General features: G+C 38.3%; 1 protein-coding gene across 1 annotated transcript; it reads right to left on the bottom strand.

Annotated features, from left to right (window-relative positions):
• Window positions 1-3,948: 3,948 nt before the first annotated feature.
• RHO (rhodopsin) lies at window positions 3,949-14,330 on the bottom strand. The gene is made up of 5 exons (XM_070738310.1): window positions 13,970-14,330; window positions 9,448-9,616; window positions 6,872-7,037; window positions 5,542-5,781; window positions 3,949-4,427 (listed from the first exon to the last, which is right to left on the bottom strand). Exons 1-5 carry the CDS (start codon window positions 14,328-14,330, stop codon window positions 4,305-4,307), a joined length of 1,059 nt encoding a protein of 352 aa, XP_070594411.1. The 3' UTR covers window positions 3,949-4,304.
• Window positions 14,331-15,246: the final 916 nt, after the last annotated feature.

Below are 15,246 nucleotides of genomic sequence, written 5' to 3'. Positions count from 1 at the left end.
TTGGCAGGAATTTCTGTGGCTGTGATTGGCTGCCACGTTCCATTATAAAAGTGAGCCCACTGTTTTCTTCCTCCTTCTTGTTGCTGTTGTTGATGCTTCATGCCACTATTGATGTTAATAAATGACTGTTGCTTAATCCTGACTACCAGGTGGTGTGATTCCGTCTGAGGCTCCTCAGGGAACGGCTGAACCTCTGCCGGCTCCCTGCTCAGAGGGGGAGGAGGAGGAACAGGAGGAGGAGGAGGAGGCCCAGGCAGACGGGGAGGAGGAATATCAGGCCGAGGGAGAGGGAGAACAGCCAGAGTCCCCCGGGGTGGAGCTCTCCCCAGCAAGCAGCCTGGAGTCCTTAGATGAAAATGCTCAAGCCATCATCGATCACAGGCAGAAAAGAGCAGCACAACGAAGGGGACAATTAGCCAGGTACTTCCAGTCCTAAATAGGTAACAGCTGGGTTTGGGTGTGGTTCTCCCCAGAAAGGCTGAAAAGGCAGACCCACCCTTCCTGTATTGTGGAGTATTATCTTTGGTAGTCCTGGGACCTGGCTGTGATCTTTGGCGTCTCTGATTCTGACTTGTGGCCTTGAAGGCTGAAACCTTGGGGGAAAAGGTGTGGGGGCTTATTCTCTACAGTGGTGTGTGTGCCAGCAAGAAGTCTGCTGTATTGTCTGGCCGTCAGGACTTTGCTGTGAAGCCTCATAGCCTGCCTGTTGGGAAGAACAGGTTTTTCTCTGTGTTTATTTTTCAAACTATAAAGTGCTTTTGCTTTTACCAGCATGTCTGGCTGCTTTTTCCAGTTGGTGTTGAAGTCTGGGGGCACCCAGACAGAACACCAGGTTGTTGAGGGTATTTAACCAAAATGAAGAAACGGGTTATCTTTTTTTAAAATTCCCACAAAGGACCATTAGATAGAGAAAAAACACACAGAAATCCTGTGCGGAGGATTGTGGAAATCTAAGCTTGGGATAAAGCTATACATAGTATACTTGTATAGGCTGTTACTGTACTGGATCTAGATGTGCTCAGGTTAGTATTCTCCGTAGAGGTACCGCCTTCTCTGTGGCGGCCCCGGCCCTCTGGAACCAACTCCCCCCGGAGATTAGAACTGCCCCCACCCTCCCTGTCTTTCGTAAACTACTCAAGACTCATTTATACCGCCAGGCATAGGGGAGTTGAGATAGCCCTTCCCCCTAGGCCATTACAAGTTATGCATGGTATGTTTGTGTGTATGTTTGGTTCTATAATAGGGGGTTTAGTTGTTTTTTATTATTGGATTGTACATGTTGTTTCTATTATTGTTGTTAGCCGCCCCGAGTCTACAAATCCAATAAATTATTATTATTATTATTATTATTATTATTATTATTATATAAGTTGGAGAGCATAAGTTCTTTTTCCTTTTGCTTGCAAGAAAGAATGAACTCAGGCTACAAAAACAAGAAAACTCTGTCTGCTTTTACTCCAAGGGAAGTCAGCTTAGGACTCATTGTGTTCAGTCAACATGCACTAAAAAAGCAGAATCCTGTATTATTTTAGAATCCTTATCAGGGAAAAAACTATTTGTGCAAAATGTTTGCTCTCTATACAAGGAGAAGGTCCCCTTGAAGCCATGCTGGAGTCTTCTCCCAACCTGCCTCCCTCTCATTGCATTTTCCACCATTTGCTCCCTTTTAACCATCTCTTCCTCTGCTATTACATTCCCAATGACTGTCACACAAGCCCTCCTCCACTTCACAAGCAATTATTGGGGGGTAAAGGGGGCAGGGTCATCTTCCTTTCAAGTAAAGATGGTAATTATTTTCTCCCAGCTGTTTGTTTATTTTTAAATATGCAATCCAAAAGCCAACTGCGGCTTGGCTGTCACTTAATCAAAATATTAACATATTTCAGACATTAAGAATATAGAAGCCACATCTTTCAACTTCTTATGAGAATCCAGTATTTATGAGCGTTGTTTATTCATTTATTGTACAGAGCAATTGGAATCTTTGGGGAAATTATGTGATATCGTAATAGCTCAGGCTATTTCTATCTAAAAGAGGAGCCTAGGTGCTAAGCACCTAAGGTGCTTTTAAAAAGTTATTCTCCATCCATGAGATAATGCTAAAAGGATCAATTTAATTGGCAAAAGTGAAAAGATTCAGGTACCATCTCAGAAGTAGTGCTTCACCTCCTGTTTTGCTCAGTAGCCCCGAATTTTATTCATGATCCTGTAGTTTTTGGAGCTTTGTACTACATACAGTTCAGAAAAGCTAAAATAAGCGTGGTTCAGCAAATACAGGTTGTTTTCTTCCACATGCAGCTGTGACCTAATCTGATGTTAAGGCCTTTCCCTCGCATTTTGTGATGCCTTCCTAGCAAAAAAAATGTGGCAAGTGACTTCATGCATTTATTGGGAAGTTACCATTTCTTTCATGTGTTGGAAGCAGATACCTCCACCTTCTTGGGTCAGCCAGGTGTAGCTAAGAAGGAAAGACTTTCAGTGCTGGTGCTCAAACTCTTCTGCATCCTCTTAGGATACTCACCTGGTAAATTGGCTCTGCTTATTTTCTATGCTCTTTGATGCTGCTGAGAACTCTCTTTTGCTTGCAGCCTGATCATCTGGTGGTGAGGTTGTTTTTAGGATGTTGCTCCTTCTGTGAATTTGCTTAACTTATCATAGATTTGGGACAATTCCTTCCTCCCCCTTTTCTCCTCTGTATTATTCAGCAGAGCCACGCCTGGCCCTTTCCCAAGGGTATAGATGGCTGGGTAGAGTGGGAAGGGATTGAAAACGTTCCTACTGTCATTAATTTATCTGAAGGCCCCAACTAAATTTCCCTTAAGATCCCACATTTTTATGCTTTTTATAAGGTACCCCAAGACTGCTGATTGTCCCTGAACATCTGGAATACAGCTGTTAAAAATCTATCAATTTAATACATAATATCTGTCCAATGCAACAGATTATTTTAAACTGAGATCATTTGCACTAATGGTATCTCTCTGATCTTGAAAGAAATACATTGCAGTTTTATTTGCTGAAAAACTGTACTGATTAGATGAGCTGGAACCATTCCACTTCATTCTACCAAACTGTGTGAGGATATCAAATCAGTATGAAGCAGACTGTCTGTCACCTTTATCCACTCTCCTACTACACAAACATCAGATTGTAGTGGTGCATTTTGATAATATTTCTGCAAATTAAGCTCAGATAAGTCACCGGGTTTCATAAGAAATTAGAAAACAAAAATCCAAGTCTAATTGCTACCGTGAATGTGCAAATGTTCATTGAATACGAAACTTAGGAAAAGAATGGGAACCTAACAGAGGCAGCAATGTGTATTTAGGACAGAAAGCATGAAACAGCTTTAAGAATAGAACAGAACACAACAGAACAAAACAGAATAGAACAGAACACAACAGAACAGAATTTTGCAGAACTAGACAAATTGACTATAGACTGAAAGAAAAAGAAGATTTGGAATATTATAAAACATGGAATTTGTTGTATATTTTCTTGACAGAAGAAAATAAATATAACATATTAAGCATTAGGATATTAGTATTAAGATTGTAAAGACAAATGAACATAATGCTGCATTATATCAATACTTCGAAATATAAATTTTAAGTAAAGTAAAGGTATTATAATTAAGATCCTTAGAGATATATAAATTATAACGACATTTGACAAAAGATAAAAATAGTAAATAAGCATAAAATAACAGTCAGATAACCTTAAAGGTATAAATGTTTTGTTTTTTTGATCATTTTGTATAATATCTTATTAGTTTGTATTTTCTTTTATGTATTTTGTGAAGTTTATAAATGAATAAAATTATTTTAAAATGGAATAGAATAGAATAACAGAGTCGGAAGGGATCTTAGAGGTCTTCTAGACCAACTTCCTGTTTAGGCAGCAAACTTTATTTAAGAATTAAATGCATTTGCAGCAATACAAGCTAATGCTTCAGGATATATAACTAAGTTTGGGGCCATTAAATCTTCTTGTTCTTTCATGGCACTGATTTGATTTGCACCATTTAGACCACAATCCTATATGTCCTGTCAGCAAAAAAAAAAGCAGGTCCCATTTTGCAATATATAAAATCAAATTGGATCCCATCTTCCAATGGGAGTAAATAGGATTGCAACTTGAACATATATAGCTTCATTCCCTTGTCATCACAATCTGCAATATGGAGTTTATGCTGCCAGGTGAATTGGACGTGGTGGGCTGCCGCCAACAAGGAATGTTGAGAGGGAAAATTATGCCGTTGCTGAAAGGAGGTATTCAGAACTCCAAAGGCTTCCGTGCAAGATCTATGCAGGGGAAACCTTACTTGTGGAGACCGTAGATGTCTCTGTCTTGGTGCCAGCAGAAGTGTCCTCCTCTGCCAAAGGATTCTTTCCACAACAAAGTGTGGTGAGCATACAATTGCGGAACTGCAAATAAAAAAGAGAGTTGCAAGGTGAGATATAAATTTAATAATAAGTAAAATGAATAAAAATCTGGACACTGCTGTGTGCACTCATTCATAAGGGCAGTCTCCCACCATCTGCCTCCCTGGCCCTTTGATTCATTTGGAATAATGGGATTCGTCCCAAAGGTGCTTTTTCAAAAGCCGATTGGACTTTGTTTTTTCTTTGAAGACATTTCACTTCTCAACCAAGAAGCTTCTTCAGTTCTGACTAAAGTTCTTCAATTCTTCAGTCAGAACTGGAGAAGCTTCTTGGATGAGAAGTCAAACATCTTCAAGAAAAAAACAAAGTCTAGTTGTCTGTTTGAAAACGTCTAGTTGCCTTTTTGGACCACCATGACTGGATGATTAAGACTCTGCATAGACGATGGGGCTTGTAGTCTAATGTAACTGGCAGGCATAGTTGGTTAAATCTTTATTTGTCTTTCCATGGTTCTTCCTGAAATCCCAGAGAAAGTGCTTATATTTATCTTAACTGGTCCCTGTGTTTTAAGGTAAGTGAAAATCCTTGGCACACTCCAGACACCAAGAAAATAATTCACAAACCTATAATTCATTCTGTTTAAAATAACAGAGTTCAGCCTTCCTGCCTTGAAAGGCTCTCAAACACTTGTGAGATTCGTTAGCAGCTTTGTTTGATCCAATGAAAGAAGGAGAAGCTTTTGGCAAGTTTAAGACTGTAAGGACATATTTTTGGGGCCCAAACTTCGTCCCCTAACCCCCACACCCCATACACACCCATTGAACAGGTTGCTTGGGATTTTACGACTGACATGTCAGCTCCAGTAAGATGCATTGCTGCTTAAGCCATAACAAAGAAGCAAAATTCATTCAAAGAGAGTGAATATATCATGGGCTAGTTTCATTTGCCATCTGGCAATGAAACCACTGAAAGTTCTGCCGGTTTCCCCCCAATCCTGAGTTTATAATATGGAGAATAATTAGTCTACCTGGCAGGGCTTGCAACATGATGATGGGCATTTACAGCATTTTCCCTAAGTGCTTAAAGTGCTTCCAATATACTTCATAATAATTCATCATTACACTCTTGAAAAGCTGTGGCAACATTTCCAAGTTACCTGTTTGTTCATTACAATATAAATCACTGGGTTGTAGATTGCAGAGCTCTTGGCAAAGAAGGACGGGATGGTCATAAAGACAGGGCCAAAGTCAGATCCTTGATGAGTGAAGATATAGAAAGCCACAGAGGCATAAGGGACCCAGCAAATAAGGAAGGCAATCACCATAAGGATGACCATGCGAGTGACTTCTTTCTCAGCCTTCTGGGTGGTGGCTGATTCCTGTTGCTGAGCAGCAGCCTAAAAAGCACAACAAGACGTAGTTGAGACCATGCAACTGTGCTATTCAGAATGGACAGATGTAAACCAGAGGAAGGGCCCTGCATAGTGTAATACAGTGGTACCTCTACCTACAAACACCTCTACTTACGAACTTTTCTAGATAGAACTGGGTGTTCAAGATTTTTTTTGCCTCTTCTCAAGAATCATTTTCCACTTACAAACCCGAGCCTCCAAAACTGTAACTGGAAAAGGCAGGGAGAAGCCTCTGTGGGGCCTCTCTAGGAATGTCCTGGGAGAAAACAGGGCCGAAAAATGCAGAGAGAAGCCTCTGTGGGGCCTCTTTAGAGATCTCCACCCTCCCTGTGGTTTCCCCAATCGCACACATTATTTGCTTTTACATTGATTCCTATGGGGAAAATGGCTTCTTCTTAAAAACTTTTCTACTTAAGAACCTGTCACAGAATGAATTACTTTTGTAAGTAGAGATACCACTGTACTGGTTGGAAAGAACACTACATTATGTGCAGCTCTCAAAAATCGTGTGTGGTCTGCAGTGCTATATGTAGCTGACACATTGTGTTTGTGTGTGCATGTGTGTTTAAGTTAAAATTAAATGTAACAAACCTAAGGGGAGGAAGTCTGGATAAAGGAAACCACTTATGAAAATAAGTGGGGAGAGTTTGAGAAGAAAATGGGTTTTACTTTAGACCTGATCATTTGGGATTTCATTCACCCCTGTTGTTCTCCTGTCCCAGTCTTCATGAGGCCTTAACACAAATGCTCCCATAAATTATTACAAATATACATTTGGCTTTCTTAGCAGGAAAGCACGTATCTGATATGCTGGAGAAGGATCCCTCAAAAAATCTATTAGAACTTGGTGAACTCTTAGCACTGATGTAGCTGGAAAAGCCTAGGAAATTGCAGACATACTGCAGAAGATGGTGGAAGTGGTTATGACTATGACATTATTTCCAAAGAGAACCAACCAATCAAAATTTTAATATCTTAACAACTCTGGGTCTTATTCTCCTTGTGTGGATTAAATGTTTTCAATCTGAATTGGTCTGGTGGAGAAAAAGTTCCTCTTTCTTTTAGAATCACCCACCTCTTTAACAGTGCAGAGAAGACGACCATAGCAGAAGAAGATAACCGTCAATGGAGTGACAAAATGTACAAGGAACATGTAGATGACAAAAGACTCGTTATATACTTCTGGGGTTGGTGTATAATAATCAACTCCACACGAGCTCTGCATACCTTCTGGGATATACCTGTATTTAAATAAAATATAGTTAGAATATTACAGTCTGCTGAATTAAATAGTCATATTCAAGCAGGGGTTGCTGCTCCTATGCGTGCAACTTTGGGTCTTCAGAGTGCGTGTCCTGGTGAGATTTTGCTTCTGTGAATGCACAGGAAGCAAAATCTTGTGAGGGGACATGTGTGCAAGAGAGATTTTGGTGATTTTTTGCTTCAATGCATGCACAGAAGCAAAAAAATCACTGAAATCTCTCTCACATGTGCATCCCTCGTGGGATTTTGCTTCCTGTGCATGCACAAAAGCTCACTGGGATGCATGTACACACATGCCAGAAACCCAAAACTGTGCACACAGCTCCAGTTTTACTACCGGTGCATTGTCCTCATCCGTGCCAGTAGGAACCCAATACTGGTCATACTAGCCCTTTAAGATTGTTAATATGTGTAATAATTCCCTAAATAAGCAAAAGTTATGTAGGCATTGTGTCTTTGAAATGAGGTCTCATGGGAGCATTTCTTTCTTATTTGAGAGTGGCTAGATTTGTTTATTTATTTATTTATGTATTTATGTATTTATTTATTCATTCGTTTGTTCGTTCATTCATACATTCATTCATTCATTCATTCATTCGTCCAATACACAAATACATAGGAAGAAAAATAGACATGTAATAATATATATAAGGGTAAAGTGAACTTAGAGGAGAGGATATATGAAAGAAAGAAAATATATATAAGTGAGAGAAAGGAAAGACAATTGGACAGGGGACGAAAGGCACACCAGTGCACTTATGTACGCCCCTTGCTGGCCTCTTAGGAACCTGGAGAGGTCAATCGTGGAGAGTCTAAGGGAGAAGTGTTGGGGGTTAGGGGTTGACACAATTGAGTCTGGCAATGAGTTCCACGCTTCGATAACTCGATTGTTGAAATCATATTTTTTACAGTCAAGTTTGGAGCGGTTCGTATTAAGTTTGAATCTGTTGCGTGCTCTTGTGTTGTTGCGGTTGAAGCTGAAGTAGTGATTGACCGGTAGGACGTTGTAGCATATGATCTTGTGGGCAATACTCAAGTCGTGTTTTAGGCACCGCAGTTCTAGGCTTTCTAGCCCCAGGATTGTTAGTCTATTTTCGTAGGATATTCTGTTTCGAGTGGAGGAGTGAAGGGCTCTTCTGGTGAAATATCTTTGGACATTTTCAAGGGTGTTGATTTTATTTCCAAGATGATATCAAGTGACTAAGAGTCAGTTTTGTGTAGTGGTTACAGCACCAGGCAAGAAACTGGGGGACTGTGAGTTCCAGTCCCAACGTGGGCACAAAGCCACCTGGGTGGCTTTGGGCCAATCACTTTGTCTCAGCCCTAAGAAGGAGGCAATGGGAAACTACCACCACTACTGAAAACCTTGCCCCAAAAAATTGTAAGGACTTGTCCAGGCAGCCTCCAAGAATTGAACATGATTGAGTGAAAGGGGAGTAAAATCAGGTAAATAGAACTAGTTTACTATACTATCTATTTATTTGTTTCTTCATAGGAGTCTGTCCATTTGGTGCCAATCTTATTGGCTTGGAACTGCTGAGGCAGTTTGCTGATGTTGATTTGAATAGTCACCTTAATGGTAAAGTTACATACAGAATATAGGAAGAGAATAGGAAAAGCAGATGTCTGTGTGTGTGTAAAGGAGAAACAGAATACTATTTAGTTTGGGAATTATGGTAAAATTGGGGGAGAGTAGATGCAAAGATTAGAAAAGAACATTGACAGATGATCAACAGACTAGGAATAAGAAATAAATATACGTGTGATGATAGACAGAATATTTATTGTAAATAATATTACGATAGGATATTATAAAAATGCAAAATTAGGAGACATAATAGAATATATAATGTAGAAAAAATGAGGAAATATGTATAATATGTATGTTGATGTTGCAAAGTTTGAAATGATAATGAAAAAAACCTATATAATAAAAATATTTTTTTAACAGAAAAGCAGAAAGATTTTGGACATGCCCATTAAAAGAGGATACATCAGAGATTTAACCCTGATAAATAAATAAATAAATACAGGAGTGATATCATTGAGATTTTGGATACTCACAGCTTGGTGCAAACAAAAATTCTCTGTATAAGTTATTTTTCCACAATAACATTTTAAAAATGATGATTTAAAAAAAAATCCAATGGCATCTGAATTTCTCCAACTTGGCACCTGAAGTATTGAGCCAATCAATTATCGTACTGCATGGGGAATCCTGGAAATTGCTGTTCAACACATGCAGAAAATGTCAGATTGGAAAACTGACATTATAGCAAAATATATACTGTAATTGGCACAGGTGAACCTACATATTCCTTCTATGATCCCCAATTGCTCTTTTATCTCCATATATCAATTCATGTCAGGGATTGAACAGATACCCACCTTGACCATCCAATCAGAGGAGGAACAGCACAAGCCAATGCCATGATCCAAGTTAACGACACTCCCGCGATGGCGTGAGTTTCGGTGAAACGGAAGTTGCTCATGGGCTTACAAACTACTACATATCTTTCTACAGCCAGGACTACGAGAGACCAAAGAGCTATCTCACCTGTAAGAGAATAAAGCAACCACTTGGGTAGATATTTTTAAAAACATCAATGGAAAGATGAGAAAACATTTCCATGACCAAATGAAAATACTATTTTCTGATTTCCATTGTTGTGATCCTTCATAATGTTGCTGTATCACATTGCATTTATGTGCTTCCCACTCAGAAAATATCCTTGGAATATTTTACAAGGATAAAACAAAGAACAACAGTAAAATAAAGTAAAACAACCTAACAGAACATAAAAATCCAGACAGTCATCTAAATTTTTAAATTTTTAGAGCCATAAGTTACCAAATAAAAGTGTTAATATTTAAATGCCTGCCAAAAGACAAAATGTTGATAGATATACAGTGATTATGTCAGCTAGATTTCTTTAGGAAGAGAATATTCTTCAAAGCAGAGAGACCCCCAGGAATAGAGGCATTGGGAGAACAGACCTCTGGGTCTCTTTTAACAAGCAGTAGAGATACGTGGGAAGCGGAGTTCTTCATCTTTACAGGACCTAACCTGTTTAGGGCTTTAAATATCAACAACACAGTACACTCTGAGGCCCTGTCCCTGAAAACCACAGATTCTAGCAACTGTAGCTGGCGCGTCAATGAAATAAAATCTTTTCATTAGCCCCATTCAGAGTCTTTGATCTGGGGAAATAATGTAGATCCCTGATCTATGCCATTTTGAACAGGGCTGGAAAACTGACTGAGGATGTAGTGTAGGTAAACCATTAGAGTAGAATACAGCGATCCCCCAATTTTCGCGGGTTCGAACTTCGCGAAACGGCTATACCACGGTTTTTCAAAAATATTAATTTAAAAATATTTTGCTGTTTTTTTCCCTATACCATGGTTTTTCCCGTCATCGCCAAACTTTCGTCCGCCTTTAATAAATATATTTTTTAATAAACTTTAATAAATAAACATGGTGAGTAATGATCTAAATGGTTGCTAAGGGAATGAGAAATTGCAGTTTAGGGGTTTAAAGTGTTAAGGGAAGGCTTGTGATACTGTTCATAGCCAAAAATATTGTATTTACTTCCGCATCTCTACTTCGCGGAAATTCGACTTTCGTGGGCAGTCTCGGAACGCATCCCCCGCGAAAATCGAGGGAACACTGTACTTAAAATGGTCAGATCCAATAAGCTACTCTGTTCATCACCAACTTTCTTAATTTCTTAATTTATTGGATTTGTATGCCACCCCTCTAACTGTCTAATTGTCTCCAGACATTCTTCCACATGATGTAACATATTAAAATAACCCATATTAAGGGTTATGCACTCAATGCAATGTAGGGCTGCTACAAGGCACAAAAAGCCAGCTATTTTTCTATCATAGATTGATCTTATATAATGTAACTGCCACAAGATGCACAATGATGGAAGACTAATGAAATCCTTCAGTGGATGAATGGATTGTGAAAATATCAGAACTCACGGAGAGGGCAAAACTGAACCTGTTTGGGCAGATTAGAAACAAAAAAAAAATTCTGAAAGACTTGAAACCTTATATGGACTTTTTGCTGAGAGAAGAAAGAAATTAAATGATGATTTATGGGTTTGAAGATTAAGATAGATATGGACTAAATGAGGGCCTGAGGGAATTTATACGAGGGTCGCCCAGAAAGTAATGCACCACATTTCTTTTCTTTAACAATTATTTATTGAATACAATGAAACTTACACACAAGAAAGAATGATGTTTCTTCTACACTCCCTATTTTTCCACATAATCCCCATCCCGTTCTATGGCCTTCCTCCAGCGAGACACAAGGGCATGTATGTCCTGTCGGTACCACTCCTTATTCTGGTCACGAAGCCATTTCAACACTGTGCGAATTCCCTCTAATGGCCTCACCCTTTGTGCCCAGCGACTAACCGTACTTCTGTCGACTGCAGATTCTCCATAAACTGTACACAAACGTTTGTGAATGTTCCCAACAGTTTCTTTCTCCGCAGTACATCACTTATAGACGCCATTTCAAAACACTGCTGCAGCTACACTATCTGTCTGAAAAAATGCAAAATTTACACACACACTCCTGACAATTCAAGTAATGTATATCTAAAGTTTCTCATTCGTACCATTACTGTAGGATGACTAAAAAATGTGGTGCATTACTTTCTGGACGACCCTCAGAAGGAGGCGGCAGGCGGGTTAATAAAATTATAACTGTCTGTTGAAAGGGAGATCAGAAATCATTACATTTCTTTATTTTCTTTTCATTGTATTTTTTTCTCCTTTTCTTTCTTTCGATTTGTCTTTTATTGTATGGATTTTTTTAAATAAATATAAATAAAGTCAATATTTTTCTGAGGAATTTTCAGATTGGGGATAGAGTCATTGCAAATATAATATTCTGGGGTCAATCCTTGGCACTTCCAATATACACCAAGTGTCAAAAAAACCTTGACGATAATCCTGTTCTTACAACGGATCCAGAATTGTTGGCAAAGTAGAAGTACCAAGGTGCATCTTAGCTAAGTATCTCATATCATTCCTAGGATCTTATTCCATGTCTAACAAGTCTCTTTGAAAGCATCCTCATTTTTGAAGTTCAGTCTGTATATGAATGTGGCAGATCTCTGTAATTTTGCCAAGAGCTGTCCCACTTAAATGCACAGAGTAGGGGGAAATTTAATAAGGAAAAATAAAGCAGCCAATTCCTTTTCCTTCACATCCTAAAATTTCTATATATCTTTTTATATTTTATTCATAAAATAATTCCATCTGTATGACTCTCCCCTTCAGACATAGGCATCAAAACACAAATAATAGTTGTGTTAAACATTTAAACTACATGTGTTTATCAATGATAGCATGACCTCAGTAAATGCCATACATTAAAGAAAATAAATAACAAATAATAGTGAAATAAGTTGCAATTAGAGACATGGTTGTTTATACCCCTTTAGCTCACGCACCAGAACTTCCAAACCTTTCTCAAAACTGTAAAAAGCCCATCATTTTTCATTCCTTTCCATCTCCAGTTTTGAACTTCAACAACATTCCAATATTAAAATATTAAAAGTCACAACACTCCTCTCATTTCTGTCTTGAAGAATAGTGGAATGTGGGATTTGTCCCTCAGAGCACTTAAGAGGGGTGAGTTCTTGGAACATTTTAAAAAATCTAAATGTTATTTTCTTCAGTATCTGCCTGAACTCAAGCAATAATTTTGGAGCAGACACATCTTAAAAGTTTGCTTTCTTCTCAAGGAACTTCATTAGATTTTTATTTTTTTTTGCAAAACAGTTTTACATTATTTTTGTAAACAGTGAAATCAATGAAATTTGTACAAAAGCCACCTTTCTAAACTTTAAACATTCCAACATGGAAGGTGAAAGAAAATAAGCTAGGATTTATCTATTTTGTTTGGTTATAACAGCATTCCAAAGAGAAGAAGACTTTGGTAGAATTTGTTTTTTCTAGGTTATTATTAGGGCTCCTCTGAGGCCAGTATATTTGAGTAGTAAAGTATATAATAATAAACCAAATCTAAATCATTGCAAGATGATGTTTGAAACTGACTTGAACACATAAATAATTTTTAATATTTTAAATTTATTGCAGGCTGGCATGTCGATTTAGTAAAGTTATGCAAGTCCATTACATTGTGAAAACTTGCCGGAGATAGCTATCCTCTGCCTGAACCAGACAAAAATCACAATAAGAATTTTTGTCTAAAGAAGAAGGTTGGTGAACATATTAACAAAGTTTTATATTAGCACTTTTAAATCTGAGTGTGATTTTTACCATTTCATAGCCACATTAATAACTTGCTTCTCTTAAAAATTATGCTAGCACTTAAATCCAAGATACTAAATTCAAGATATACCAGTAAGTAACTAGAATTTCCCAATGTTAATTGTTTTGGAAATTCTGCTTTGGTGTTATAAAAAAGTTGCCAAGAACCCTAGAACCATATTCAACATTTAAATATGTTAAAGGGTTAAATAAGGTTCAGGAGGGAAGTGTTTTTAATAGGAAAGTGAACACAAGAACAAGGGGACACAATCTGAAGTTAGTTGGGGGAAAGATCAAAAGCAACATGAGAAAATATTATTTTACTGAAAGAGTAGTAGATCCTTGGAACAAACTTCCAGCAGACGTGGTTGGTAAATCCACAGTAACTGAATTTAAATATGCCTGGGATAAACATATATCCATCGTAAGATAAAATACAGGAAATAGTATAAGGGCAGACTAGATGGACCATGAGGTCTTTTTCTGCTGTCAGTCTTCTATGTTTCTATGTTTCTAACCCTACAGGGAAAATTTGAATTATGCAATGACAGCCTACAGGTTCATTAAGGGAAAAATGACATTTGGGAGGAGGATTCAAAATACATACCACCTAATGTAGCAAAAAAGCCTTCAACGTTGCATCCTATTGTCCCAAAAATGAAATATCCATTCATGGAAGTGTACATGGTAGTGGTGAAGCCAACCAAGACCATGAATAGATTGGCTACTGCCAAATTTAACAGGATGTAGTTCAAGGGTGTTCTGAGTTTCTTGTGTTGGATGGTGACATAGAGGGTTAGAAAATTGATGGGAAATCCAAGCAGAATCAGAAGAAACATGTATGCAGCCAAGGCAGAATATTTCCATGGATCTGCCAAATAATATTGGGGATACTCATATGGACTCCGAACAATGCCAGTCTTGTTCGACATAGGAATGTAGAAATTAAGGCCTTCCGTTCCATTCATGGTGGCAGCTTCTTAGATATCTCGTTTCCAGCAAAAATACCTTTTTTTCCTTTCTAACTCTCTTCTTATATATGAACAGTTATTTGTTGAACTGCTCCTTCCAAGCGGACACTGCTCCCTTTATAAAAGGTGACCCTGGTTAAGACTATGCTACTGGTGTCAGCACAACTTAGACTTAGGTCAACATCAATCATAATAATCCAAGATAAAATTGTTCCCTTTATTTTTACATACTGCATTGACACTCACCTGGTACTGTGGCTTGTTTCAAAAGAGCTGTAAGCATATGCAGATCCCCAGCATGGGTAGCTACACGGGTGGAGGAATTTTTTTCATTTTTTATTTATTTATTTGTTTGTTTGTTTGTTTATTGGATTTGTATGCCGCCCCTCTCCGCAGACTCGGGGCGGCTAACAACAGTAATAAAACAGCATATAATAATAATCCAATACTAAAAACAGTTAAAAACCCATTATTATAAAAACCAAACATACATACAGATATACCATGCATAAAATTGTAAAGGCCTAGGGGGGAAAGAGTATCTCAATTCCCCCATGCTTGGCGGCAGAGGTGGGTTTTAAGCAGCTTACGAAAGGCAAGGAGGGTGGGGGCAACATAGTAGTCAGTCAGCTTCTGTCTGGTCCAGTTTCTGTGCTGTTTGCTCTTGCCAATACAAAAACATCACAGCCTCCTTCTGGAAAACCTCACCTGTATCAGAAGGAGGCAACCTACTCTCAGTAGTGCTAAAGAGAGTGTGTAGCAACTTTTAGGGCACTAGTTCCTCATTCACATTGTCAAATGAGGACAATAGGCACATGCAACTTGAAATTACTTTGAAAGTGGATTCCTTGAAGGAATTCGGGGAAGTATGTTGATGCAGAGTGTGTGTGTGTATGTGTGTATGATTTGATAC

Source organism: Erythrolamprus reginae, chromosome 2 (genome assembly GCF_031021105.1).
Source record: "Erythrolamprus reginae isolate rEryReg1 chromosome 2, rEryReg1.hap1, whole genome shotgun sequence".
In the NCBI taxonomy this organism is placed as follows: Eukaryota; Metazoa; Chordata; class Lepidosauria; order Squamata; family Dipsadidae; genus Erythrolamprus; species Erythrolamprus reginae.
This window is presented reverse-complemented; position numbering and strand designations above follow the sequence as displayed.